Genomic DNA, 26,838 nt, shown 5'->3' with positions numbered 1-26,838 from the left:
GCAACTGATATTATTTCTTTGGTCAACTTGCCTTTAAACTTTTTTACATAATCTGAGAATTATACATTTGTCTACTTAGATTTTCCTCTTTTTACTGCTGGGTCAGTCCCAGAGGTGTCTGGTAAAATCCTGAGCTTGTGTGAGGTCTAGTAATTTATGATAGATCATTAGGGATAGAAAAGGCTTTTGAACATAGAATCTGAAAACTTCTGGAAGGGAACTTAGAATATAATAACTCACATTTGTATAGCATTTTAAGGTTTGTAAAGTACTTTTCTCATAATAACATCATAAGGTGGTAGGGTGAACATTATTATCCCCATTTTACAGATGATGAAATGGAGGCATTTGAGAAGTAAAAGGATTGGTAGCCCATGAGCCAGAGAGTAAAATATCTGAGGTGAGATTCAAGCCTAGGTCTCCTAAAGATAGAGGGAGCTATGCTATAAAAGCTCTCAGTGAGTGGATTTGCTGGCCCCTTTCATTTTTGTCAGTCTACCATTCTAAAAGTTCAGGAAACTACTCTAAAGACTCCCCAATGATTCCAGGGTTCCAATCAAAGGTTTTCTACAAGTCAAGTCCAAAGGGGGCGGGGTTGGCTGGAGGTTTGAAGAGCAGGAGTGGGAAGATAAACGACAAGGAGGAGCCCCAGCTTGGCAGCACAATGGGCTAGAGCCCACACTATCCAGGGCTCCTTGTGCAGAGCAGACGGATTCCTGCTACCTGAAAGCTGCTAGACTCTCTTAAAATCCTTTTGCCCACCATGATTTGTGAGTGTGGTCAGGACAGTCTTTGATTTTAGTCAGAGCTCCTTTGCTTCCCCATTTGGCTTCTCTGTCTTCTACTGGCTTTTCTCTTGTCCCTCTCTTCTCTTTTACCTCTTCTCTGATCTCTCTCTCTTTCCACTTATTTGCACCCCCATTCTCTCATCTCTTGTATCTCCTTCCCACTGTCTTCCCCTTTCTTTTTCTCTTTTCCTCTTTTCTCCTTTCCATTCTAAATTGTCTTCTCTTTCCTTTTCTTTGTCTCCATCCCCCTACATTGTCCTCTTCTCTCCATCCTGACCTTTTTCTTCTTCTTCCTAACCAGGGTCACATCTCTCACTGGGGCTGTTGCTATTGATGTGTTCTGTTCCAGAGACCTCTGCTAAAGGTAGTGCTCATTCTGGATATTTTCCTGCCCCAATCCTGGGACTGGGGAGGTGTGCTCCTTGGATGTGGGAGAAGGGACTGGAGAGTATCTATTTTGGGCTCTGTAATAATTCTGAGGGTCAGGGAAAATGGAAGAGTTTTAGTAGTCTCTTCTGCAGTTGGTGGTGAAGAAGAGGGAGTCTACAGTGGATTTTCTCTGTTGGAGCAATTTGTCTCCTTCCCCATCTCCCCTTTTTCTCTACCCTCTGAAGAGTAATTATTAATTGGACAAGTTATGTTTCTTTAGGCCTCAGTTTCTTTATCTGCAAAATGAGGAAGTTGACCTACAAGGCTTTTAGAGTTTAGCTTTAATAAAATTCTGTTCTTTGTTTCAACATCCTATGTTCTAAGGAACTTTCCAACTCTAGCATTGTATTCTGATTTCCCTAATTCAGTGTTTTAAGACTCTTCCAGATCTAATGTTCTATGTTGTAATACTCCTTTCAGATTTAAGATTCTAAATTCTAAGGTTTAGTGCAAAAAGTAAGCTTTCTTGGGTTTGAGGGAGGCAATGTCCAAGCTGATAGGACATAAACAAAATTATTTGCATAATTTTCTCATAGTTTGTGTTTGGGAATGGGGTAAGACTTAGACCATCGACTCTTCTTTTTTCTTCCCTCCACTTTGCCCATAGATAAGGAGAGCTGGAAGGGACCCAATGCCCTCATTTACTACAAGAGGAAACTGAGGCTCAGAAGGTTAGATAATTTGCCCAAGGTCATACAAATATTAGTCAGTAGAGGCAAGCTTTATCCCAGGACTTTGACACTAGAATCAGAGCTCTTCCCACTGGCTGTCTCATCTTAAATGGAGCACCTCTCTGGGGTGGGGGGTGAGGTTGGCTGTGGTATCTGCACCTTCTCATTCTCCCTACTCACCACTTCTCTTCACCACCCCTTAACCCTAACAGATTTATTGGCCATTTTAGCTGAAAAGGACCTTACAATGTCAGAGCTAGAAAGGACCTTGGTATTGATAGGGAACATAAGCAAGATCAAAAATGTCAGGAGACAGAGAACAAAATTTCAAAGCTGGAAAGAACTTTATGATGTAGAGCTGGAAGATACCTTAGAACATAATGTTTAGAAGTGGAGGAGCCTTAGAAATGACTTATTCCTTCTCCTCATCTTAAAAAATAATGAAAGAGATTTAGAGAAGGAAGTCACCTAGCAAATTGTTAACATTTAAAATTGCTAGGTGACTTGATTCATTGCTTTTTCCTTTTTAATCCTTTTTATTTTTTTGTTATTCTAAACTTGATTTATTCTAATGTACATGATCATTTTCATCTTCAGAGGAAAACGGGTTTGTTTTGAGTCTGAGAATCTATTACACACAATGACTTTTAGTTGCAAATTGTTACCTGAATGGCTCAATCAGTTGAATTCATAGCTCTATCAATAGTTTCTGTTCTTCCATAGCCCATACAACACTTATTATATTCCTTTTTATATCAACTTTGCCAGGCTTGTGGTTGTGAAATAGAATCTGAGTTATTCTCATTTGCATTTTTCTTATTAGTGATATGGACCATTTTTTCATATGGTTGCTAGCAGTATGGATTTCTTCCCTTGAGAACTGCCTATTCCATATCCCCTGAGCACTTAATGTCTATTGTGGAATGGCTCTACCATGCCAGATGACATTTTTCTCATATCACCTGCCCCTCTGCTCAACAGCCCAATAGGATCACTTCCTCTCTCCCCTGTGTGGGGTAAAGGGCAGAATGGGGGCACATCTAGCATGTAGTGAGGGAGGGGCACCACATATGTTCTCTGGTGGGGGCAGGCACAACACTTGCTATGGGGTGCTGCCTGGCACTCTTTCTCTAAAATGTTTTCCTTCAGTGGTTTAGCTGATTTCTGCTAAACTTTCCAATTTCCCTAGTAATTTTCATCAAATAGAGTTTTTATTCTGATAGTTGGGGTCCTTCAGCTTATTAACCGCTATGCTACTATGCTTACAAAAATGGAGGTGAGAGAGCTTATTCCAGTTATGGGAAGATGAAATGTCATGTGTGAGGAATATCAAATAGGCAAGTGTTAGCTGGATCACAGAGTACATAGTGGGAAGTAAAGTATAAGACCATTGGAAAGGTAAGAAAGGTCCAGGTTGTAAGGAATTTTAAATGCCAAATAGAAGACTTTCTATTTGATCCTGGAGGCAATAAGGAGGTGGCTGAGTTTAGTAAATAGGAATTTGATGAGGTCAGACCTACTCTTTAAGAAAATCACTTTGACAACTGAGTGGGGAGAGGATTAGAGTGGGGAAAGTTGATTGGACTTGGTCTTCTTTAAGACTCCTTCTAAATCTAGGACTTTATAACATGAAGTGTTTCTATGGAGCCTGAGGATCCACCTTTTTAGTGAGGCACGTACCAGAATTCACAGTAAAACAATTGGTTCAGCATATATTCTGATAGGGGTACACTGGAAGGCCCAGGTTTATATTAATTCTGCTTGGGTAGAGTAGTTATGAAACAGGAATGATTTATTATTATGCTATTGGTTAAGGAGAGAAAATTGTCTAACATTGGTTTGAGGTTTGCCTATAAAGCTATTTGTGTACCCTTATATGGGGAAGTCATGTATATATGGAAATACATGTTTGTATCACCCATAGGAATAATGGACCTTAAATTAGTTCTATCAAACACAGTTTATACCAGAACAATGGAGCAAAATTAGAAATAGGTGCCAATTACACCCAGTCCAAAGGAAGGGAAAAGCAATAGTTTAGTTTGTGACCATGCACCACAGATGGGAACAGTCTATACCTCTGGCCATTTCCCTTTATCTTATCTTCCTTTTCTTGTGGCATCAAAAAGGGAAAAAATGGCCTCTTTGGCTGCTGTACAAATTGCCAAACAAGCTCTCCTCCTAGGCTTCTCTCTACATTTTTCTTGTCCTCTGTAGATCTTTCATACTTTTGGGCTATTGGGAAGTACCTATACTCAATTTCCTTTCTCTTCTCCTGTTAAGGGCTCTTTTCTCATTACCAACCCCTATCCCCAAACCATATCTTCTTGCCTTATGAAATGAATGAAAACTGCAAATCACAGCCAACTATGTATATCTAGGCCTTGGGTATCTCTTCTAGAGGAGGTATTGCCTTTATATGCAGAAGTGCTGATCATTTATTTAGTTTTATTTTATTTACACTTTTCTGAAATTAATAGTTGCTCCAATAATTTTAGTTGATTTTCTAATGTCCTCTAAGTAGATAATTACATAATTTGAAAAAAGTGATAATTTTGTTTTCTTCTTTGCCTGTGCTAATTCCTCCAGTTTTTTTCTTGTGCTTATTTTTAGTTAGCAATACGTCAAAAAATAGTGGTGATCATGAACACTCCTGCTTTACCCTAGTTCTGGAAATATTGATAGTGTTTCTCCTTTACAAATAATGATGGATCTTAATTTGAGAGAGATACTACCTACTATGTTAAGGAGATTTTCATTTATTCCAAGTATTTTATTTAAATTTGAAATTGGTATTATATTTTGTCAAAAGCTTTTTTATTTATATATGTTCATATAATCATATGATTTTTATTATTTTTGTCATTAATATGGTCCATTAAATTTATACTTTTCCTAATACCAAACAACCTTCATTCCTAGTATCAATCTGACCTGATAATAATATACTTATCTTCTAAGTATGTTGCTTTTGCCTTTCTAATAATATTTCATCTAAATTTTTGTATCTCTATTGATTATGGATAGTGACATATAAGTTTCCTTTTTCTGCTTTATCTCTCCCTAGTTTAGTAATCAAGGCTATAGTTATATAATTGAGGGAATTTTGTAGGAGCTTTTCTTTTCCTATTTTTAGAAATGTTTATATGACACTAAAATTTATCATTCTTTGAACAACTGTAGAATCTGCTTGTCAATGCTTAAGTTCTGAATTTTTTCCTTTGGGAATTCATTTATGTCTTATTCAATTTCATTCCCTTTGATTAGGTTATGTAATTTCTCCATTTCATATGTTAGTTGGGAAATTTTACCCATTGACTCTTCTACAAAGCCAGATACATCTAATAAGATAAAAAGAAAGGAGGAAAGGACTCACATGTACAAAAATATTCATGGCAGATCTTTTTGTAATGGTAAAGAACTGGAAACAATTGAGGAATAGCTGAACAATTTATAATACATAAATGTAATGGTAGATGACACGAGTTAACTATTATGGTATAAAACTGACAAAAGCAAATAGTTTCATAGAAATCTGGGAAAATTTGTATTAGCTGATACAGAATGAAGTGACTGGAATCAAGGGAACAGTTTATATAGTAATAACAAAATTGTAAAGGCAAATAACTTTAAAAGATTAAAGAATTCTGATCAATCAAATGTTCAACCATGAACCCAGAATACTGACAATGAACTATCTGGCAGAGATGTGATGAATTCAAGTCGTAGAATGCAAGATGGACATGGAGATTTTGAGAATTTGTTTTTCTTGAGTATGAATATTTATTACAAGGTGTTTTTTTTTTCTTTTAAATTGGGGAGAGAAGAGAAAGAAGGGAAAATAAATCTCTTAATTGCAAGATAAAATGAAAAAAATTAGGAGTTTATACTTCTATGAATTAGTCTGTTTTGTTTGTTTTCAGTTTTGTTGGCATATAGGGAAGATAATTCCTTTCCTTTTTCTTTTTTGAAATTCTACTTTTTCATTTTTGTTATTTCCAATTAGCTTTATTTTCTCCATTTGGAAAAATCAGACTATTAATTTATCCATTTTATTGTTATCTTAATTGTTCTTTGTTTTATCTAACATTTTATAGTTCAAGTTAAAAAATCTCTTTGGTTTTCAGAATTTTAATTTTGGTGGTGTTGTTTTTTTAAATTATTCTTTTTGTAGTTATTTTTTAGTTGCATGCCTGATTCATTGATCTATTCTTTTCCTTTAATTAATGAAAGTTTTTAGATACATAAAATTTAGATACATAAAAATCTAGATACAAAAATTCTGAGAGGACTGTTTTGGGTGTGTCCCAAACATTTTGATATGTATCCTCAGTTTTCTAAATATTTTGATATGTATCCTCAGTTTTATAGGGTTCTTTGAAGGTTTTTTTGAAGTTTTGTAGGGTTCTTTGTATGATTTATTTTTGACCTACCAATTATTTAGCATTAAATTGCTCTCCACTTTGCCTGGAATCTTTTCTTAAAAGGTCTTTTATTGATTATGTTTTTAGTTGTGTTGTGGTCAGTAAAGAATATATTTAATATTTTTGTTTTTCTTAACTTGTTTGTGAAGATTATGCTCTGGCATTGGTCAATTTTTCTAAAGCTGCCATGTACACCTGAGAAATTCATATGTCCCTTTCTATTTCTTTAGTAATTGCAAGAGAATTATCATATATACCTGTTCCAAAGTTCTATTCTGGTTTTTAACTTCTTTGTTGTTTATATTTTTGTTAATTGTCTGATGCTAAGAAGTCTCTGTTAATATCCCCATCTATTGTAGTTTTGCCATTGATTTTTTCTCATAATTTGATTTATTTCACCATAATATGTAAATTTTAAACCATTTGATACATGTATTTATAAATATATTAAGTTCTGATGTGATTTCATTGTACTGTCTTTCAGCATAATATGATTTCTCTGTTTATTTCTTTTAACAATGTCTATTTTTAAAATTTCTTGTCTGAGATTATGAATCCTCCCTCTGATTTTTTGAGGTCACTTGAAGTATGATAAATTCTATTCCAGGTGCTCATTCTATATCTCTGTGTATCTTTGTTTCAAGTGTGTTTCTTCTAAACAATATACTGTTGGATTCTGCTTTATAATCCATTGTACCTTCTCCTTTCCTGTGGGTGAGTTCTTATCATTCACATTATCAATTATGATTGTTAATTGCATATTTCCCTAAAGCATATACTAATATATTTCCCATTTTTAATCCTAACACCTTTAATAAAGAAGAAGGTAGTTAAAAAGGAGTGTGAATAGTGATCTATAATTGAAGTGATTTTCTTTAACTCTCCTGCCTTCCTTCTGTTTCCTTTTGCTCAGATACTCCCAATCACTAGTTCTTATAGTTTTTTCATTTAAATTTTCTGCTAATGATGAACACTCTGGAGTTGAAGTTTATTTTGCTGGTGACTATTTCTCCTCCAGCACCACCTTCCTTTTAAAATGTCTTCTCCCCTTCCACACCCCTGTCTTCTTGTTGAATGGCATGTTCAGCCTTCCTATGTACAGTTCAGATAAGAATGATGTTCATGGGGGCAGCTGGGTAGTTCAGTGGATTGAGAGGCAGGCCTAGAGACGGGATGTCCTAGGTTCAAATCCAGCCTCAGACACTTCCCAGCTGTATGACCCTGGGCAAATCACTTGACCCCCATTGCCCACCCTTACCACTCTTTCACCTAGGAGCCAATACACAGAAGTTAAGGGTTTAAAAATGTAAAAAAAATGATGTTCATGTGAAGCTTTTTTTCCTTACCTGTTTTTCCATTTTTTTCTACTTTTATTTTCAGGCACTTTGATGATGAAAAATATTGTTTCCCTACTTTTTTCCAAATATATTACTTCCCCCTGCCTTTTCTTTCTTCTATTAAGACCATTAAAACAGAAAAAAAGTAACTCTAGATTCTCCGTATTTAATTCTCTTCTGTGACCCTTAAAGACCTTAGGGTTCCAGAGTGACATTTGTTTCTTTTCTCTCAATTATAATGTAAGAACATCAATATTTAACTCCTTCCAATTGCTCTAACAAATTTACTTATTAAAGTGTCTCTTCATTTATCCATTTTCATTTCAGTTTCTGTTCATTTCTGGGTCTTCCTTGGAGAAGCTTGAAGGTGACCTGTTTTACTAAAGGTCTATTTTTTTCCTCTTTTAGAATTATATTTTTTTCAGGGTAAGCTATTCTTGATTGTCAACCCTTATCTTCTATCTTACTTAATAGTTCAAGTAGCTTCTATGTGTTATATGATTGTAGTTCTCCGGTCCTTGAACAGCTTCTCTCTGACTTTCTGCAGTATTTTTTTCATTTGACCTGGAAGCTCAATTTTGTCTATGACATCCATGAGTACTATAATTTTTAAGTTTCTTTCAAGAGATTTCCAGTAGATTCTTTCTATTCTCATTTGCTTTCCAATTCTAGTAGATATTAACAGATATCATCTGTTATTTCTCAAAATAAAATGTCCAGTTTTTAAATCATGGTTTTCCAGGAGTTAGATATTTCTTTGATTATCTTTTCTTGACCTGTGTACCCAGATATGTTATTTTTGATAGGAAAATACCTTTTGTTTTCTTCACTTTATTCAATATTTGTTTTTGTTCTCATACAAGGTATCCCAACAGTCTTTGTGAAGTTTTAAGTCATAATAATTATTAGACTCACATATTAAGCTTTTCCCACTTAACACTATTAACTCAACAATATTAATAATTATTAAAAATCCGAGTTTTAAGCATCAATAGCTGTGACCGGTCATATTTTAATAGTCTAAAGCTGCACTAAACTTTTGGAACACCCTATATTTCTTGTTATTTCATAAAATCAGTGATTTCTGCTTAGCCAGTTCTAATATTTAGGGATATAAACATTTTGGCAATGTCTTCTACCTTTTCTTCTGTGGTTTTTATTCTTTCCACTTCATTGCCCTAAAGCTTTTATTTGTAATTTCCTTTTCTCTCTTGCTTCATTTCTTCCAAGTACTTTTCTAATCCTTGAAGCTCAGACACTTTTCCCATCTAAGGTTTAGCTTTTAGCTATTGTGGAGATACTCTCTTCCTCTGGGTTTGTCTTTTCACCACTTCTAGATGCATGCTTATTTCCTCATAGTATTCAGTATCTTCTCCTATTTACTCATATGTTCAGCTTTGGTTGTTAATTTGAGACCTTATATGAGGTCCAGGCTCTGCCCTAATCTGTACTCTTGGATGGAGTGGCGGGGTCCTTTTTGTTCCTGACCTTGGTTTTCTAAGATTTCAGAGTTCTGGTAAATTCCATATGATCTCCTTCTAGACAAACTAAGTTCAAGACTCTGAGGTCTTCAGTGCCCTTTGGAACATTTTGGTCACTGGATTACAAACTCCCAGCTTGCTTGAGATGTCCTCGTCTAGAGTTATTCACTTTAAGAATGCTGAGGGTTTCCTGCCACCCAGGGACTGAGTATTCCAGTCTTCTGTCACCAAAGTATAGAAGGCTGTAGGCTTCAAGGGCCTCATGGAGAGTCTTCAGTCTATGCTACAAGCTTTTGATTTATCTTCACTTTCAATGGATTTTTTCTTTCAATTTCTTTTTTTCTTTTAAACTCTTATCTTCTACCTTAGAATGATTACTGTATTGGTTCTAAGGCAGAAGAGTAGTAAGAGCTAGGCAATGGAGGTTAAATGACTTGCCCAGGGTCACACTGCTAGGAAGTATCTGAGGACATATTTGAGCCCAGGACCTCCCACCTCTAGACCTGGCTCTCAATCTACTGAACCACCTACCTGTCCCCTTTTGGAATTCTTGAGCAATCTTTGGTTTTATAACCTCTTTTATAACGTCTTTGCTGAATATACATTTGAGAGCTGGGTTCCCCTGCCATCATTATCCATAGGTCAGTATATTCTTATTTATTATCCCACTACTATCTCCCCCAAACTACACTATAGCCTATCCCTCCTATCACCTATGGATTAAATGTAATCACCTTAATGTAATATCTGGTTGACCCTGGAATTATGGAAAGGAAACCTGAGTTTACTAATAAGAGAAAGATCATTGGGTTGGGAGTCTCAAGTTCTAGGGCCTAGGCCTAGGTCTGGTAGAAAGCTGCTTTATGACCCTGGGCAAATCATTTCATACTACTCTGGGACTCCGTTTCCTTAAATGTAAAATGAGGGGTATGGATGAAATATCCAGTTATTAAATAACTAGGTTATTTCTAGTGCTAGAGCTGTGGTCTTAGTTAATGATCTCTGATCCTAGGCAAATGTAATCTAATCCTTTAATTTTTACAGATGAGTAAACTGAGGCTTAGAGTGGCATAATTTGTTCATTTGATCACAATTTTAAGTAACAGTATTGAGTAGAATTGTTATTCAGATTCACTGACTCTAAAGCTAATGAATTTCCATTGCATAACACAGGCATTTGTATTGTTTATTTCTGGATGTCTTCGGGTTAGGACCTGAGGGATTGGTTGTGATGCCCTTTCAAGTTTTTTCTTGCTTGGAGGACCTATGATTCACTCACACTTGAACATTTCCCAACATTTCTGTTCTGTTTTCTTGGTCTCTTTCTTCCTTACTTCCTGCACCTTCCTCTCCTTCTTACCCCCCAAACTGGTGAAAATAGGGAACTAGCCAGAACCAGGTTGTGTCCATCTAGGCATCTAGGAAGTGAGAGGGGATCAAAGTAGAATGATTTCCCAGAAGCCATGTCTCTAAGTCCCAATTTTTTTGGAACCGGGATTTTGCACCAGGACCAGGATCTGTCTCCTGATATGCTTTTATGTGGTGTGCTCAGCCTTGCTTGATCTTGATTTTCACCTGGGTCAACAGGATCCCTACTTTGATTATAGTGTGTATAGTAATAATAACAGTAACAAGAATAGCAGAAAACATTTATATACTATATACTGTGTGCTAGGCACTATATTGACTCCTTTGCAAATATTCTCTCATTTGATCCTCACAACAACCATAGGAGGTATTATTAAGTAATTGTCCAAGGACACATATGTATTATTTGAAGATAGATTGGAGTTCAAGTTTTCATGGCTCTTGGTCCAGTGCTCTACCGACAGTGTCATCTTCTTACCTATCTCTGTCTCCTGGATTTAGCTCTCCCTGGGTCATTGAGATTCAGGTTTTTAGATTTTCAGGACCATTTTAGGTATCTCAAGTCAGAAGTCTAGGGACCTTGGAACTCTTGGTCTTGGGATATTCTGATTTAAGCCCTCATCCCATGACTGGACTGGTCACTGCCACTCCTGGTTGCCTCCAAGCTTCTTGTTAGCTCTTTACCCCACATATGGATTTCTCATGGAAGTCTTTTTGTTGCCTCTGGATATAGAGCTTTGTGGGGTATATACATCTCTGGAGAGTCTGTGGTCACTCTGCTCAGGTGCTATCCTTTACTTGCACTATCCTTTACTTGTACTATCCTTTACTTGGCTTTTCTTGCAACTCCCTTTACTAATGTCTGGGGACTATTTGCTTCATTTTGTGCTTTGGGGATAAACATGCTTTACTTTTGTTTCTTATCATATTTTTTTAAATCACAATTTGGTCTGATGTGGTATTTTTTAAAAAAAGTTTTCAAATTATCTGTAAAAATTTTTTAACATTTTTTTAAAATTAGAGTTCTACATTCCCTTTCTCCCTTTCCTCCCCTCTCCCTACAACAGCAAACACTTTGATTTAAGTTCTAAGTGCAGAGTCATACAAAACATCTTTCCACATTAGTAATGTGAAAGAGAAGATTGACCAAAAAAAACCAAAACAAAACTCTAAGAAACATTAAGAAAGTAAAAAACAAGCATGCTTTTATATCCATTCAGACATTGGTTTTTTTCCTATGGAGGTGGATAGCATTTTTCATCATGAGATCTTTGAAATGATTTTAAGTCTATGTTGGCAAAGGTGTGGCACATGTGCCCTCATTCTTTAGAGGGAGCTGCTCTTTTTCTCCTATCTGTAACTCTTGTGAACATTTTTTTGCATTCCCTATCCCTCTGTCCAACTGTTCAGTGTAAAGACTTCCTCCCTCTGCTTTCTGGGGTAATGCAGGGGGCTCACAAGTGGCTTGATGTTGCAGTTTGGGCATGAGATCTCAAAAAGGTTTGCCAATATTGTTTTTGATCATTATGTCACAGTTCATCAGCTTTCAATATTGCCCTTATTGTGTGTAATAGTCTCTTGTTCTGCTCACTTCACTTTCTATCAGTTCACATAAGTCTTTCCAAGTTCTGAGACTAACCTGCTTGTCATTTTCTATAGCACAGTACTATTCCATTACAAACATATACCACTTTTTCAGTCATTCCCCAATTGATAGACATCCCTTCAATTTTCAATTTGCCACTAGAAAAAGAACCTCTATAAATATTATCATGCATATAGTTCCTCCTCTCCCTTTCTTTGTAAAAATCTCTTTGGGATACAGACCTAATGGTGGTATTGTTCAGATGAGAGAACATGGGAGACATATTCCCTGGGCACTTTAAGTGTTCTGGGGATTGATTGGTCTCTGCTGAGTTTTGGGGCAGTATTTTGTGGAAAACTCAAAGATGGTTTATTTTCAATGATATATTCTATCATCTCTCCACAGTGAACCCCTGCTGCTACTACCCATGTCAACACAAAGGTATCTGTATACAAACTGAACAAGACCAATACCAGTGTGACTGTACCAGAACTGGGTACTATGGGACAAACTGCACAATCCGTGAGTTTTGTTCTCTATGCTCCCATCCCTTATCATCTTTACTTCCTCCCTCGGCTCCCTATCCTTTCTGCCTTTTGTATTTGAGCCTGGGGAGGAGAGAGACTGATGAAATTTCTATTTGCTCTCCCCTGCCATAACAGCATTGCTATGGACAAGGATCTGGGAAAGCCTGAGTCCTAGCCCTTCCTTCACCCACTTCCTCCTGACCCATGCTCGCTGGATCTGGAAGTTGATCAATGCTACCTTCCTCCGAGATGTTCTCATGAGGAATATTCTTACAAGTATGTCTCTTCTTCAAACCCTTTCATATCTTGGAGGGATATCCATACATGAGAGTCATTCTTTATACTGATAAAGAGCTGGAAGGGAACTTAAGAGAGTATTAAGAGAGAGCACATGTTGTTTATTCTGAAAAGTACCTTAAAACCAAAAGAAAAAAAAGTTAGAAGTTAGAAAGTTAAAGCTCGAAGAAATCTTAGGATGTAGGATATTAGATATTAGAAATTAGAATATTAAAAATGGGAGAGCTTAGGCTATAGAAAGCCAGAAAACAGAATACTGAATATTTGAATTTTCTAATCCAATTTGTCATCATTCCCCCTCACCCAGGGAGGCCAGTTGGTAGGTAGATATTGGATCTGGAGTGACTCTGTTGGTTCAGGAGATAGCAGCATCAAAAGGAACAATAAATTTGGGGTGGGTATGGGCCCTGTGTTCTAGTTAATCTGTGGAACATCAAAGCAAGGTGCCCTGCTTCACTAAGTTAGAGGAATGCACAGCATCTGATAAGATTCAGCAGACATGAATATTGGAGGCAGTTGAATGTCAGACAAAGGTTTACAAGCCAGACTGAAACCTTGGGGTTCCCTTAACTTATGTCCTCTCTCTTCAGCCTTTGCCTGGGGCAATATTGTTCCTGGAGGGGAGGGCCTGTCTTCCTCATCAGCCTGGGCAGTTGTTTCTCTCTGTATTCCCCTCCCCCCTGGAGATGCCCTGAACATAACTAGGTACAGTGGTTTGAAGGTTTGTATGCCTAAGTGATTGTTCTGTCCCTCTCTCCCAAAGGTCGAACAAACCTGATTCCCAGCCCACCCACCTACAACTCGGACCACGGCTACATTAGCTGGGAGTCCTATGCCAATTTGAGCTTCTATACTCGAGTCCTACCCCCTGTACCTGAAGACTGTCCTACCCCCATGGGGGTCAAAGGTAATTCCTTGGCATAGGGGTAGTGGGAATGATAGCAATGCAGTGGCCAGCATTGAGTGATGGGGATCTCTCCTTTGTTGGTCTATATTTTAGTCATAGGATTTAGAGCTAGACAAGACCTCAGAGATCATCTAGTCCAACTCCTGTGTTTATAGATGAATAAACTGAGGCCTAATGAGCTTAAGTGACTTTCTCAAGGTCCCCCAGTGAATGAATAGTCAATAAGGCCTAGTCCTCTGATTCCAAATCCAGAGTTCTCTCCATTACACCACAGTTAATAGAGATGTGGTATCTTAGGGACACAGACAATGCTTTTGCTCTATTCTGCCCTTACCTTGTCTCTTAGTTTCAATTCTAAGGCAAAGGAGTGGCAAGGATTAGGCAATTAAGTGACTTGTCCAGGGTCACATAGCTAGGAAATAGCTGAGGCCAGACTTCAAACGAGATCCTCTGACTCCAGGTCTAGTGTTGTACTGTGTTACCTAGCTGCCCCTCAAACCCTTTTTTTGTTCAGTTCTGGGTCCTACATATTAGGGAGATGGTGACAGAATGGTGAATCCATGCCATATGAGAATCAGTTGAAGAAACTTAGAATATTTCATCTGGGAAACAGAAGATTTAAAGAGGACATGATATATTTCTTCAAGTATCTGACACGTCATGTGAAAGACAGATTAGATTTTTGCTTGGTCCCAAGGACAAAACTAGTGTGGTAAAGGGTGAGGTGGAGGCATAGGGGAGTGTGGTTGCCACAGCAGAGGTATTTTTCAATTCAGCATAATGTAAAACCCCTTAAAAATCAGAATTGGTCAAAAATGAAATGGGTCACATATTGAAAAGTAGTGAATTTCCTCTTTTCTGTCTGCGTATAATCTGAGTCATCCCTCTAGAGGAAGTTCAGGAGGCATTTGGACTAGAGGATCTCTTAGGGACTGTCCAACTCTGAGATTCTGTGATTTCCTCAGTTAAGTCTCAGAACAGTACTATGGAATAGCTAAGGTGGAAATTATTGTTCTGTCACAGATGAGGGAGTTCAAAGCTGTTCATGGAAGGTAACATAGTTTAGAGAAAGGATTAAAAGTCAAGTTTCCAAATTCTTAAGCAATTTTTTACACTAATCCAATCTGATACATCAGAGTTGGGGAATAATGCCCTAGAAGTATTGAAGGGAGAGAGCAATCCAGGCAGTGTTCTTTGAGTGGATTATGAGTATTTCCTCAGCCTGTCCCACCCTGGCTCTTTTCCTCACAGGGAAGAAAGAGCTGCCAGATCCAGAGGTGCTGGTCACAAGCTTCCTGCTCCGGAAAGAGTTTGTGCCAGACCCTCAGGGGAGCAATCTTATGTTTGCCTTCTTTGCCCAACACTTCATCCATCAGTTCTTCAAGACGTCTGGAAAGATGGGTTCTGCTTTCACCAGTGCTCTGAGTCATGGGGTGAGCTCCAACTCATTTCTCTTCTAATCTACTCCCATTCCAGCACTCTCCTTTGGGGTATACACCTCCCATGATGTTTTTTTATCTATATGAAATATAGTATTAATTAATGTAAAGAGTTCTACATTTGGCTGAAAAGATCTGACTTTGAGATGTTGTGCAAATGAATTATCTTTTGGGGGCCTCAGTTTCCTCAAGATCAAAATCAGGTCACATAGGAGGAAAGTAATAAATTCTAGATTCAGTGCTCTAAGATCAATGAAGCTAGCGAAGTCACTTCATCTGAGATGTTGATTGTTCTGTGAAATGGGCTAATAATCTTTTTACAGAAAGCCTGTTTGCCTTCACACAGTTGTAGAAAGGGTACTTTGTAGACTTTAAAGTTTTATGGAAATGTGGCTTGAGGGTAATGATGAGACCAGAGGTTCTAAATGCAAACACTTGTGTATGTGTATTGGCATATGTGTATGTGTATGATGGAATGCATGTCCAGGTGTGTGTATGTATATGTGTTTTGCCTGTGTGCATGTGTATTTGTGTGTGTTTCCAGTGTGTGATTGTGTGCACATGCACTCTTGTGTATCAAAGAAATCCAATCAATCAATAAGCATTTATTAATTTTCTACCACATGCTGGGTATTGTTAGGCACTGAATACATGAAGACAAAAGTTTTATTTTTAAAAGGAAAAATCAAAACCTAAGTACCCAGTCCCTGCCCTCAGGAACTTCCTTTCCATCAGATCTGTCAGGCTGGAAGACTCTTTAGTGGGTTTTCTAATCTGTCCTGTGCCCTGGCCTTGATAGCTGTATTTTCTCCCTTTGTCCTTTCAAAGTCCTAATTTAGGGGCAGGAAAAACCTGGCCAAATGACTGCCCTCCCTCTCTTGTCAGGTAGACCTCAACCAAGTTTATGGAGACAACCCACAGCGCCAGTACCAGCTACGCCTTTTCAAAGATGGGAAGCTCAAGTTTCAGGTAGTTCTGGGGTACTATGAAATGAAATCTGAGCCTGTGCCTGCCCTGGAATAGCCAGAAATAGGTGCAAAGGTTTGGTATAGAGTGGGGAAAGGATCAGTCTGCCAGGTTGCCAAGGGATGCCTTTCCTTTGGATGTTTCCTGGGTGGGAGGTATTCTGCTTGGAGGTGGAGATGAGCCCTCAGCCCTCTCCATACTGCATGAAGCATTGCCACTAAGGTATGCAGAAGGAAGAGATGGAGTAGGTTCAGGGCCCAGGGTCAGGGTACCTTGTTGGGTGGAGAAGGGGACATTACAAGCAACTTCTAATTTCTGCAAAGCAACCTGGAACAGAAATGTGAATAGCTAACTGAGAGACAGATTTGAGGTCAGCATGTTTCTCAGTCACTGGAACTGTCCAGCAGTAGAACTGGCTGCCTGAGAAGGTATTGGATTCCCTGCCACTAGAGAGGGCTGGAAGGCCATTTGTGAATGTTTCTCAGGGTAGGTTGCTAGAGAATATGAGCTCTGACCTTCCACAGGTGATCAAGTCCTATGATTCTGTTGTAGATGGTGGATGGGGAGATGTATCCACCTTCAGTGGCTGAGACTCAGGCATTCATGAATTACCCATCAAGTGTGCCTCAAAGTCAGCAGATGGCTGTGGGCAACGAGTTGTTTGGGCTGCTCCCAGGCCTCATGATGTATGCTACAATCTGGCTTCGGGAACACAACCGTGTCTGTGACATCTTGAGAGCTGAGCATCCCTCCTGGAAAGATGAGCAGCTCTTTCAGACAGCCCGACTCATCCTCATAGGTGAGTGGAAGTTGCCCCCAAGTCCAGATACCTCAAGGTGAATATCAAAGCCTGCACTTGGGAGCAACAGCATTGGGGAATGTAATGAAACAAAGGGCACTTTGGGTTTGAGTTTTGATTGTGTACCAAGTACTAGCCATGTTCTCTTTGCCAAGGGCCTGGACTTCCCTTTCCGAGCTCACTTAGGCACTTCCACTAGTGACATTCTAGTTCTCTTTTCTAATATTTTATGGTTGGTGCACCCTTTTAGCTAGGTGGTTTGGTGGTTAGAGACTAGCCCTGGGGTCAGGAAGACCTGAGCTCAAACCTGGTTTCATATACTTATGGATTGTGTGACCCTAGAGAAGGCTTAGCCTCTCTACCTCAATTGTCCTCATCTGTAAAATGGTGATTTTAAAAGTACTTACTTCCCAGGCTTATCGTTGTGAGGACAAAATGAAAAATACATTTGTAAAGTTCTTTGAAAATCTTACAGTGCTATATAAATTCAGTGTAAAGCTTGTTTCTCTTTCCCACTATCTACTATGATAGCCAGATCTGCCTCTAGAAGGCTAGGTCTGGGGATGTAGTGCCCAAGGACCTAGAATCCTAGTTGACTCTGTTCCTGTAGGGAAATCCAAAGTTCCCATTGGTCATGATCATTCTAGTTTAAGGCTATATTCTTTCCCCAAAGGAAGTCTAACTCAATAAAGAAGAGGAAGTGAATTAAATCCACTAGTCTAGCTTTCCCTTTTCTCCGCCTACCCCTTATAGTAATTAGTACATTTATTGAGTTTATCTTCTTTGGTTAGGATATTAGCCTGAATACATATAGACTCTCCTAAACTTTTACTTATGATTTAGCTGGTCCTAAACATTTATCAAATGCCAACTGTGTGTTAGGCACTGAATTCCAATGAGGACACAAAGGAAGTAAAAATAGTGGTCCCTGTTCTCTGGGAACTCACAGTCTAATGGGAGAGACAACATGAAGATAACTAGATATGCACAGATAAGATGGAAGGTGGACAAAATCATAAATCAGAGGATAGAGGCATAAATAGGAAAAAATACATATTCACAAGCTTTCCCAGTACTGCTACTCACACTTGGTAGCACAAATTCTATATTAATTTATTTTTTATTAAAGAATAAAACCACAAGTTTATTAATTAAATTTATGAAGCATTAATTGCCATTGATTTGCAAAGTAATTCTTTAGATATTCTCTAAGTTTTGGAATAATTATTTCCATGCAAAAATGAGGGAAAAAATACCATTTGATGCAAATTAACTTTAAATTATCAATCACAGTTCCTGAGAATTAGGTTTATATACTCAAATTTAATAAGCTCTTTAAAATTCATTCCACTTCAAAATCCACCACTAGCTTGCAGAGTTCCTGGTGTCCCTAGAGAGGGAGAATAAGGCATCATTTTGTGGCTTCTACTCCTGCCAGGAAAGAATAAGGTCCTGGTGTAGAATTCCATCCTTTCTCCCATGCTGTGTGAATTCTGCCAACCAAGAGTGCCTCAGCTGAGTTCTTTTGAATATTTCCTACCTACTTTCTCCTTATTGGTCAGGTCAGGGATAGAGGGATGATTCAGGTACTGAGCATCGATGTGGTTGGGGGTCACTAAATGCCTGAAGGTCAAATTGTTTCCTGCTAGTCATCCTGAAGGTTCCCTCCCTGACATTACTTTGGTGACCCTGCCTCATCCCTTCTTTTTTTCTGACTCATCAGTTCCTGTCTCCTTGAACAGATAGGCTTCTCTAGAGGGAAGCTATGGGGTAGGGACTTGTCTCAACTAGAATTAGTATGATTAGCTAGGGATGATTTTGAAGAGGGACATAAAAAGTGAAAGCAGGGGAAAAGAGGCAAGATAAATGGAGAAGTAAGGGTTAAGGGGTCTCTAGTGGTTCTTTATGTGTATCTCTCTTTCCAATTGCCTTCTCTTCTACTTCTTATAGCTAGAATCTCAAAGTTGGAGGGTAGTCAGTCTGATTTTGTTGCTAGGGGGCACCTAGGGATCAGAGAGCTTAAGTAACTAGCTGAGGGTCACTTAGAAAATTGGATAGAGAGCACCCAATATGGGGCTTTAAGAGTTACTTCTGGATCTGCCTGAAAGAGTGACTATATATTAAGTGGGCTTTGTAGAGTCATGGAATGCATGGTGGACTTTGGAGTCAGGGAAACTGGGTTTGAATCCTATATTTATTTCTAAATTTTATTTTATTTTTCAGTTAACAAACTTTTACTTTCTCTCTATTGAATTTTCCTCCCCACCACTGAAAAATTAAAAATAAAAAAAATAAGACTCGGGTAACAAATATACATTCATGCCATTTATTTCCTGTATCACTTTGGGGCAAGTCCATTAAGTTCTTTGGGAAATAAATCCACATAAATCATCAGCATTTCTATACAGTACCAACAAAGTCCAGTAGTCATGGTCTCAATGATCGCATTTCAAAAACTGAGCATGAGATGAAGGGAATATAGCTGTGACATTCTTTGATTCTGGCTATGTGACCAAGGACAAGTAATTTCTTCTTGGTTTCCTTTTCATCTAAAAAAATGCTTTGCCTTCTCTGAGACTGAGGGGTTGGTTTCACTCTATGTGATGGTGCCTGGGTACCTTGAGGAACTGTCTTTTTTAGCCTTTTGGGGGAATTTGAAGGGTTAGAATTTTAGACTTGAGATTTTAAAGATTATGGGGTCCAGCCTTCTCATTTTACAGATAAGAACATTGAGGTCTGACTGTCAAGAAACTTATCCAAGGTCCCAGGGACTGTATTTGGATCAAGAATATGAGCTCAAGCTATTTTACACTAAGTCTGGTCCTTTCTTCATGCTATTGCTCTGCCTCTCTAAATAGGGCTTCATGCATGACATAGCTCAGAGGTTCAAGAAAGGGAGGAAGGAGCCATGGCCTGTTGTCCCTCTCACTTCTGACCCTTCTGTCCTGATCAATCCCTCCAGGGGAGACTATCAAGATTGCCATGGAAGAATATGTGCAGCATCTTAGTGGCTATTACCTGAAGCTGAAATTTGACCCCGAATTGCTGTTTGGAATCCCGTTTCAGTACCAAAACCGTATCTCCTTGGAGTTTAACCATCTCTACCACTGGCACCCACTTATACCCAACTCCTTTGTGGTAGGAGACAGGGAATACCTCTATAAGCAGTTTTTATTCAACGCATCCATGCTTTTGGACTATGGTGTAGAGGCCCTGGTGGATGCCTTCACCCGACAGAGGGCAGGCAAGGTAGGTCCCAGGATGGAGTTCCACCTCTTTCTTACTCTCCCAAACCAATTGCCCCATAAAAAATTAAACAGGAATGGAAAAAGTAATGGATGTAAATTCAGACGATATGATTTGCATGGTACAGTGAATAAAGTACTGGCTTTGGAGTTAGGAAAGCTGGAGCTCAAATCCTGCCTCAAATTCTTGCTAACTGTGTTATTCTGAGTAAGCCACTGAACCTTGATCAACTTTAGTTTCCTCATCTGTAAGGTGGGAGTAATACATAGCCCTTAACTCACATAATTATTGTGCAACTAAAATGAGCCAGCATATATAAAAAACTTTTCAATCTACAAAGCTCTTTGTTGAGTATAACTATAATTCTTTTTGGTTGAATGTTTGATTGATTGATTAATTCACTCAGGAGGAAAGACATGCTGTGTGGTTCTGTAAAATCTTAAACTAGTCACTACCATCGGCATCCACCAGGTGGCAGAAGATCCCAATGGCAGCTGCAATTCCTAGGAACCAGTCCCTTCAGAGAACCCAACTTATGGCTCCCAAGCACAGGAAGCTGTGGTGTAATATCTGGGTAACTGGATAAGGTAGACCTGGGCCCTAGTCCTGGACCTGGAACCCATTGGCAGCATGACTCTTGGCAACACAACCACCTTCTCAGTGCCACAGGCAGGAGCTGATCTGTGCTGAGAGACAGAATTTTCTCACCAGAAGTTCTTTATACCAATGTATTCACAGGTCTGGTGTAACAAACAAACAAACAAACAAAAAGGTGCATGTGTAGGAGTAAAGAGGAGATTTCTCTGTGAGGATTATAGTGTCAGCAGCAGCAATACATTGATAGTCATTATTTTGTGGACTCTGGTATTATTGTTCCTCCAAATATACAAGGTAGTCCTAAAATGAAATTATTTGGAAGTATACAAAAATATACAGATATACCCTGAAGAATGGTAGCATTTAGGGAGACAAGATTGATGGGTAATCCAGAGCAGCTCTCTGTTACCACAAGAATCCTCTTAGATCAAGATTAAAATATTGCCACAAAATGAATACAGGAGTGAAACAACCAAGAAGGACACAGAGTGAAAAAACTTTCAAGAAAAGAAAAACCCAAAAGTTTTTCAGAGAACACCTGGGGCACTGGGCTGAAAGGAGAGCAGTGCCAGCAAGAGGCTGTTGCAAGGAGGAAGGAGCATGCCAAGAATAATCCCCCTCCCCCTCCCCCTCCATCTCACATCTGCTATCCTAGAACTTAAGTCCAAACCAGCATTCAGATCCTGAGATCCTACCTGAGTAAATAGTGGTATAAGCCAACCCTCACCCCTTGAAATTATAAATCTGTGGAGTTCAGAATTCCAGACAAAGGCAGTCTGAGCTGAAGTGGGCTGATCAGTGTGGGTCCAGAGTAAAGTCAGGAATCCCAGGCTGTGCTTGGGATGAGGATATAGTACACAGTTTGGGTTGGCTGATAGTACAAAATACTGATCTTTTTGCTTACAGCTCAGGGTGGAGTTCCAAGACAGGGTAATCTAGGGTATGTCTAATGGAATCAAGTACACAGTGAGACCAAAAACTTGAGTCTAAGCCTGGGGCTAGAATTTGATTAGCCCCTCACTCTGATCAAATTCAGAGTGAAATCAAAAGCTTACACCCAAGCCTGAGGCATCTTTAAGCTATCAGCATCTCAAGGGTCATTTGAATCAGCAGTGAGAGGGGGATTTCAGAGCTCTCAGCCCTCAGACCATCACCTCATCCCCTAAGAACTGAAACTGGTAAAAACCAAGAAAATAAGCTGAAAACAGCATCAAGGAAGGACTGAGGTTTAAGAGGGTACCCCAATTTCCCAGAAAACAAAGACTACCTATAATTAGATAGGAAAAATGAGCAAACAAAACCCACCTAATTCTAAAGAATTTTTATGGAGATAAAAAGCAAGGTACAGATACAGAAGGGTACGGTGAAAGCAAAGGAAACACAAGCAAAGTCCAAAAGTAAAATATGGATTGGACACAGATTCTGAAATAGCTGAAAAAGATTTTAGAAACCAATTAAGAGGGGCAAAGGGAAAGTGGGAAAGAGAAATGAAAGTGATGAAGGGAGAAATGGAAGTGATGCAAGGAGAAAGGAAAGTGATGTAAGAAGAAATGGGCCAATTAAAAAAGGAGAACCAAAAACTGACAGAAGAAAATCAGATCTTAAAAATCAGAATTAACCAACTAGAAACTAATGATTTCATGAGAAATCAAGGAACAATAAAGCAGAATCAAAGCAATAAAAAACAAGGCAAAAATGAAACATCTTATTGAAAAAACAAGTGACCCAGAAAATAGATGTAGTAGAGACTGTTTAAGAATTATTGGACCACCTGAAAGCCATGATCAAGAAAAAACTTAGATATCACATTACAAGAAATTATTAAAGAAAACTGCCCAGAGATCCTCAAACAAAAAAATAAAATTGAAATTTAAAGAATTCACAGATCACCACTAGAAAGAAATCCTCAAATGACAACTTTCAGGAATGTAATAGCTAAATTCAAGAGCTACCAAATTAAGGAGAAAATTCTTCAAACAACCAGAAAGGAACCATTCAAATACCAAGGAGCTACAATCAGGATCACATAGGAGCTAATATGTTCTATATTAAAAGATCAAAAGGCATGGAATATGATATTGAAGGAGGCAAAAAATTTGGGTTTATAACTCAGAGTCACATCCAGCAAAACTGAGTATATTCTTTCAGGGGAAAAAATGGACAATCAATAAGATAGAAGGTTTCCAAACATTCATGAGGAATAAGCAAGACCTAAACTAATATTTTGAAGTCCAAACACAAGACACAGGAGAAGCCCAAAAAGGTAAATAAGAAAGAGAAAACCTAAGGGACTCATTAAGGTCAAAATGTTTATATGTCTACATGGAAAGAGGATATCTGTAATTCTCAAAAATAACTCAGTAGTAGTAAAGACAGAAGGAATTTTCTCAGAAAGAGGGGAGAGAAGTAAGCTGATTATTATTATATAATGTATGTGATAATATAAGATGATATAATGTATATGTCAATGTGCTGATGATATGAAACAATATGTATGTATGATATGTATGCATATGAATGATATTTAAAAAATCAGGGGGTGAAACAGAGAGTTGCACTGGGAGAAAAGGGAAGGGAGAGATAGAATGGGGTAAATTATATTACATAAAGAGGCATGAAAAATCTTTGTAGAGAGGTGAGGATAAGGGTGGAGATGGGCAAAACTTAATTCTCATTGTAATTGGCTCAGAGAGGGAAAAACAAATATACTCAATGGGGTATAGAATCCTATCTTACCCTAATCAGTGGGGTTATAGAATTCTATCTTATCCCACAGAGAAGTAGAAGGGGAATACCACAAGGGAAGGGGGGAGATAATTGAAGGGAGGAGGAAGGTGATGAAAAGCAAATACTGATGAGGAGGAACAGAGTGAAAGAGAATAGAGCAGGATCTAAAGGGAATAATATGACGGAGGGCAATACATAGTTAGTAATCATAACACTGAATGTGAATGGGATGAACTCACCCATAAAATGGAAGCAGATAGCAAAGTGGATTAAAAACCAGAATCCTAGTATATGTTGTTTACAAGAAACACATTTGAGGCAGGGTGACATACACTGATGAAAGGTAAAAGGCTGGAGCAGAATTTTTTTTTCATTTTTTAAATTAATTTTTTATTTTTAGAAAATTTTCCATGGTTACATAATTCATGTTTTTACTTTACCCTTCATCCCCTCAAACTCCCCCCCCCATAGCTAATTCACATTTCCACTGGTTTTAACATGTGTGGTTAGTCAAGACTTATTTACATATTATTGATAGTTACATTGGTGTGGTCCTTTCAGGTCTACATCCCCAATCATGTCCTCATCAACCCAAGTGTTCAAGCAGTTGTTTTTCTTCTGTGTTTCCTCTCCTGTAGTTCTTCCTCTGAATGTGGGTAGTGTTCTTTTTCCATAAATCCCTCAGAATTGTCTTGGGTCATTGCATTGCTACTAGTACAGATGTCCATTACATTCAATTTTACGACAGTGTATCAGTCTCTGTGTACAATGTTCTTCTGGCTCTGCTCCTTTCACTCTGCATCAATTCCTGGAGGCCTTTACAGTTGACATGGAATTCCTCCAGTTTATTATTCCTTTGAGCACAATAATATTCCATCACCAACATATATCACAACTTGTTCAGCCATTACCCAATAGAAGAGCATACTCTCGTTTTCCAGTTTTTGCCACCACAAAGAGAGCAGTTATAAATATTTTTGTACAAGTCTGTTTATCTATGATCTCTTTGGGGTAAAAACCCAGCAACGGTATGGCTGGATCAAAGGGCAGGCATTCTTTTATTGCTCTTTGGGCATAATTCCAAATTGCCATCCAGAATGGTTGGAACAGTTCACAACTCCACCAGCAATGCATTAATGTCCCAATTTTGCCACATCCCCTCCAACATTCATTACTCTCCCCTGCTATCATTTTAGCCAATCTGGAGCAGAACTTCTTATGCATCATCTAAAGTCAAACCAACAGAAATCACATGATTATCTCAATAGATGCAGAAGAACACTTTGACAAAATACGACGCCCATTTCTATTCACTAGAAAGTATAGGTTTAGAAGGGATCTTGAGGACATTTCCTCAAAATAACAAACATTATATATTTAAAACCATCAGCAAGTATCATCTTCAAGGGGGACAAGTTAGAAACCTCCCCATTAAAATCAGGAGTGAAGCAAGGATGCCCATTATCACCTTTATTATTTAATATTGTACTAGAAAGGCTAGAGGTAGCAATTAGTGAAGAACAATAAATTGGAGGGATTAAAGTAGGCAATGAGGAAACTTAACTATCACTCTTTGTAGATGATAGGCTGGTATAGTTAGAGTCCAAAAGAATCAACTAAAAGACTAGTGGAAATAATTAACAACTTGAGTAAAGTTGTAGGGTACAAAATGAACCCACATAAATTAGTAGCATTTCTATTTATTTCCAACAAAATTCAGCAGCAGGAGTTAGAAGGAGACAATCCATTTAAAATCATTCTAGACCAGTGATGGGCAAACTTTTTCAAGAGGAGGCCAAAGGAAAGGAAATGCTCATCTGTCAGTCTGTTTCTAAGGCAACTCTATATGGAGGTGTAATTACCTTTACATTTATATACAAATTGTGCATAGCTGTAATTTCTGGTGCCTCATTATGAAGAAGTTGGACATAAAAGTATACTAGTGAGAGAAATGGTTAAATTCCATGAAGATGTGATTTTGCTCCTGAAACTGGACTCCAGACCACAGTTCAGGGTCAAACTCCAAATTCGAGAAATAGCCACTAAGATGCTTCATACATTTGTCAATGTAGGTCTTGATGGTCTTCCCTGGAGAGATTGATCACAGCAGATGTTGTCAGAGGAGAACAAAATTATATTAGTATATTATATGTTATGAATTGACATAATTTTAAAATAAGCATTATATCTTATAAATATTTAGAGTTTACCAATTGCTTTCTTCACAATAACCCTGTAAGAACAATAGAGATAACATGTAAAATTGCTTTGCAAAACTATAAGGTGTCAAACAATATATTGATCCAAATATAAGTTCTACTCTCTCTACCTCACAAATTCCTCAAATTTCAATACTAAAAATTTACACATTATAGTGGAATGTATGATGGATTTAGTTGGGCAGTGGATAAAGAGTTGTGCCAAGTCAAACTCTGACCTCAGATATCAACTAGCTATGCTACCCTGGGCAAGACATTTAACCTCTCTCTGCCTCAGTTTTCCTAACTGTAAAATGTGGATCATAAAAGCATTTATCCTCAGATTTGTTGTGAGAAGCAAATGAGATCATATTTATAAAATATTTTGCAAATATTATGATACTATATAAATGCCAGTTATTATTTTATTAATACTACTCTTATTTCTTCTACCTGGTTTCTAATGCCAGCCTTACCACTTATTTGGTGATTCGGGGCAGGCCATCTCCCTGTGACTTCAGTTTAATCATCTATAAAAATGAAAAGGCTAAATTAGATGACCTCTTTGATTCCTTTTAAATTTCTACCCATGATCTTCTGAAAGGCTTGCATTTTCAAGTTCAGCCTGAAGGCATTTATTGGGTCCTGGCTATTTCACCTGTTGTTAATATGCTGCCAGGACATGTATGTTGTATGTGATTTTGGCTTCTGGCCATTCTGGTAGTTCAAATTGTGAGGCTCCTCAAAGATACAGGTATTTGGAAAAGAGAATGTTTTGTGCTTTTAAAAAATAGGGGAAAATGGGTTTCTATAGGACAACAATGGGCTTTTTTTACCTGATGAATTTAGCCCTATAGGCAGTATAAAAGAACCTAGAATTGGAGTCAGAAGACTCAGGTTTTCAAATCCTAGCTTTACTATTTTCAGTTGGTTTTCAGCAAGTCCCTTGACTTTTCTGACTCTCAGTTTCCCCATGTGTTGAAAGCTGGTGTGTGTGTGTGTGTGTGTGTGTGTGTGTGTGTGTGTGTGTGTGTGAGAGAGAGAGAGAGAGA

The 26,838-nt window shown here is 38.1% G+C and overlaps 1 protein-coding gene across 1 annotated transcript in view; it reads left to right on the top strand.

Moving 5' to 3' along the window:
* The window catches only part of LOC123233706 (prostaglandin G/H synthase 1-like), a 103,594-nt gene that overhangs the window by 57,460 nt on the left and 19,296 nt on the right, over positions 1–26,838 (top strand). The window contains exons 3-10 of the mRNA XM_044659763.1: positions 12,489–12,605; positions 12,746–12,886; positions 13,671–13,814; positions 15,066–15,247; positions 16,139–16,222; positions 16,772–17,018; positions 19,981–20,271; positions 24,996–25,036. Of these exons, the coding sequence (XP_044515698.1) occupies positions 12,489–12,605; positions 12,746–12,886; positions 13,671–13,814; positions 15,066–15,247; positions 16,139–16,222; positions 16,772–17,018; positions 19,981–20,271; positions 24,996–25,036 (1,247 nt within the window). The remainder of the gene's footprint in view (positions 1–12,488; positions 12,606–12,745; positions 12,887–13,670; positions 13,815–15,065; positions 15,248–16,138; positions 16,223–16,771; positions 17,019–19,980; positions 20,272–24,995; positions 25,037–26,838) is intronic.

This window comes from Gracilinanus agilis, chromosome 2 (genome assembly GCF_016433145.1).
Source record: "Gracilinanus agilis isolate LMUSP501 chromosome 2, AgileGrace, whole genome shotgun sequence".
NCBI lineage: Eukaryota > Metazoa > Chordata > Mammalia > Didelphimorphia > Didelphidae > Gracilinanus > Gracilinanus agilis.
This window is presented reverse-complemented; position numbering and strand designations above follow the sequence as displayed.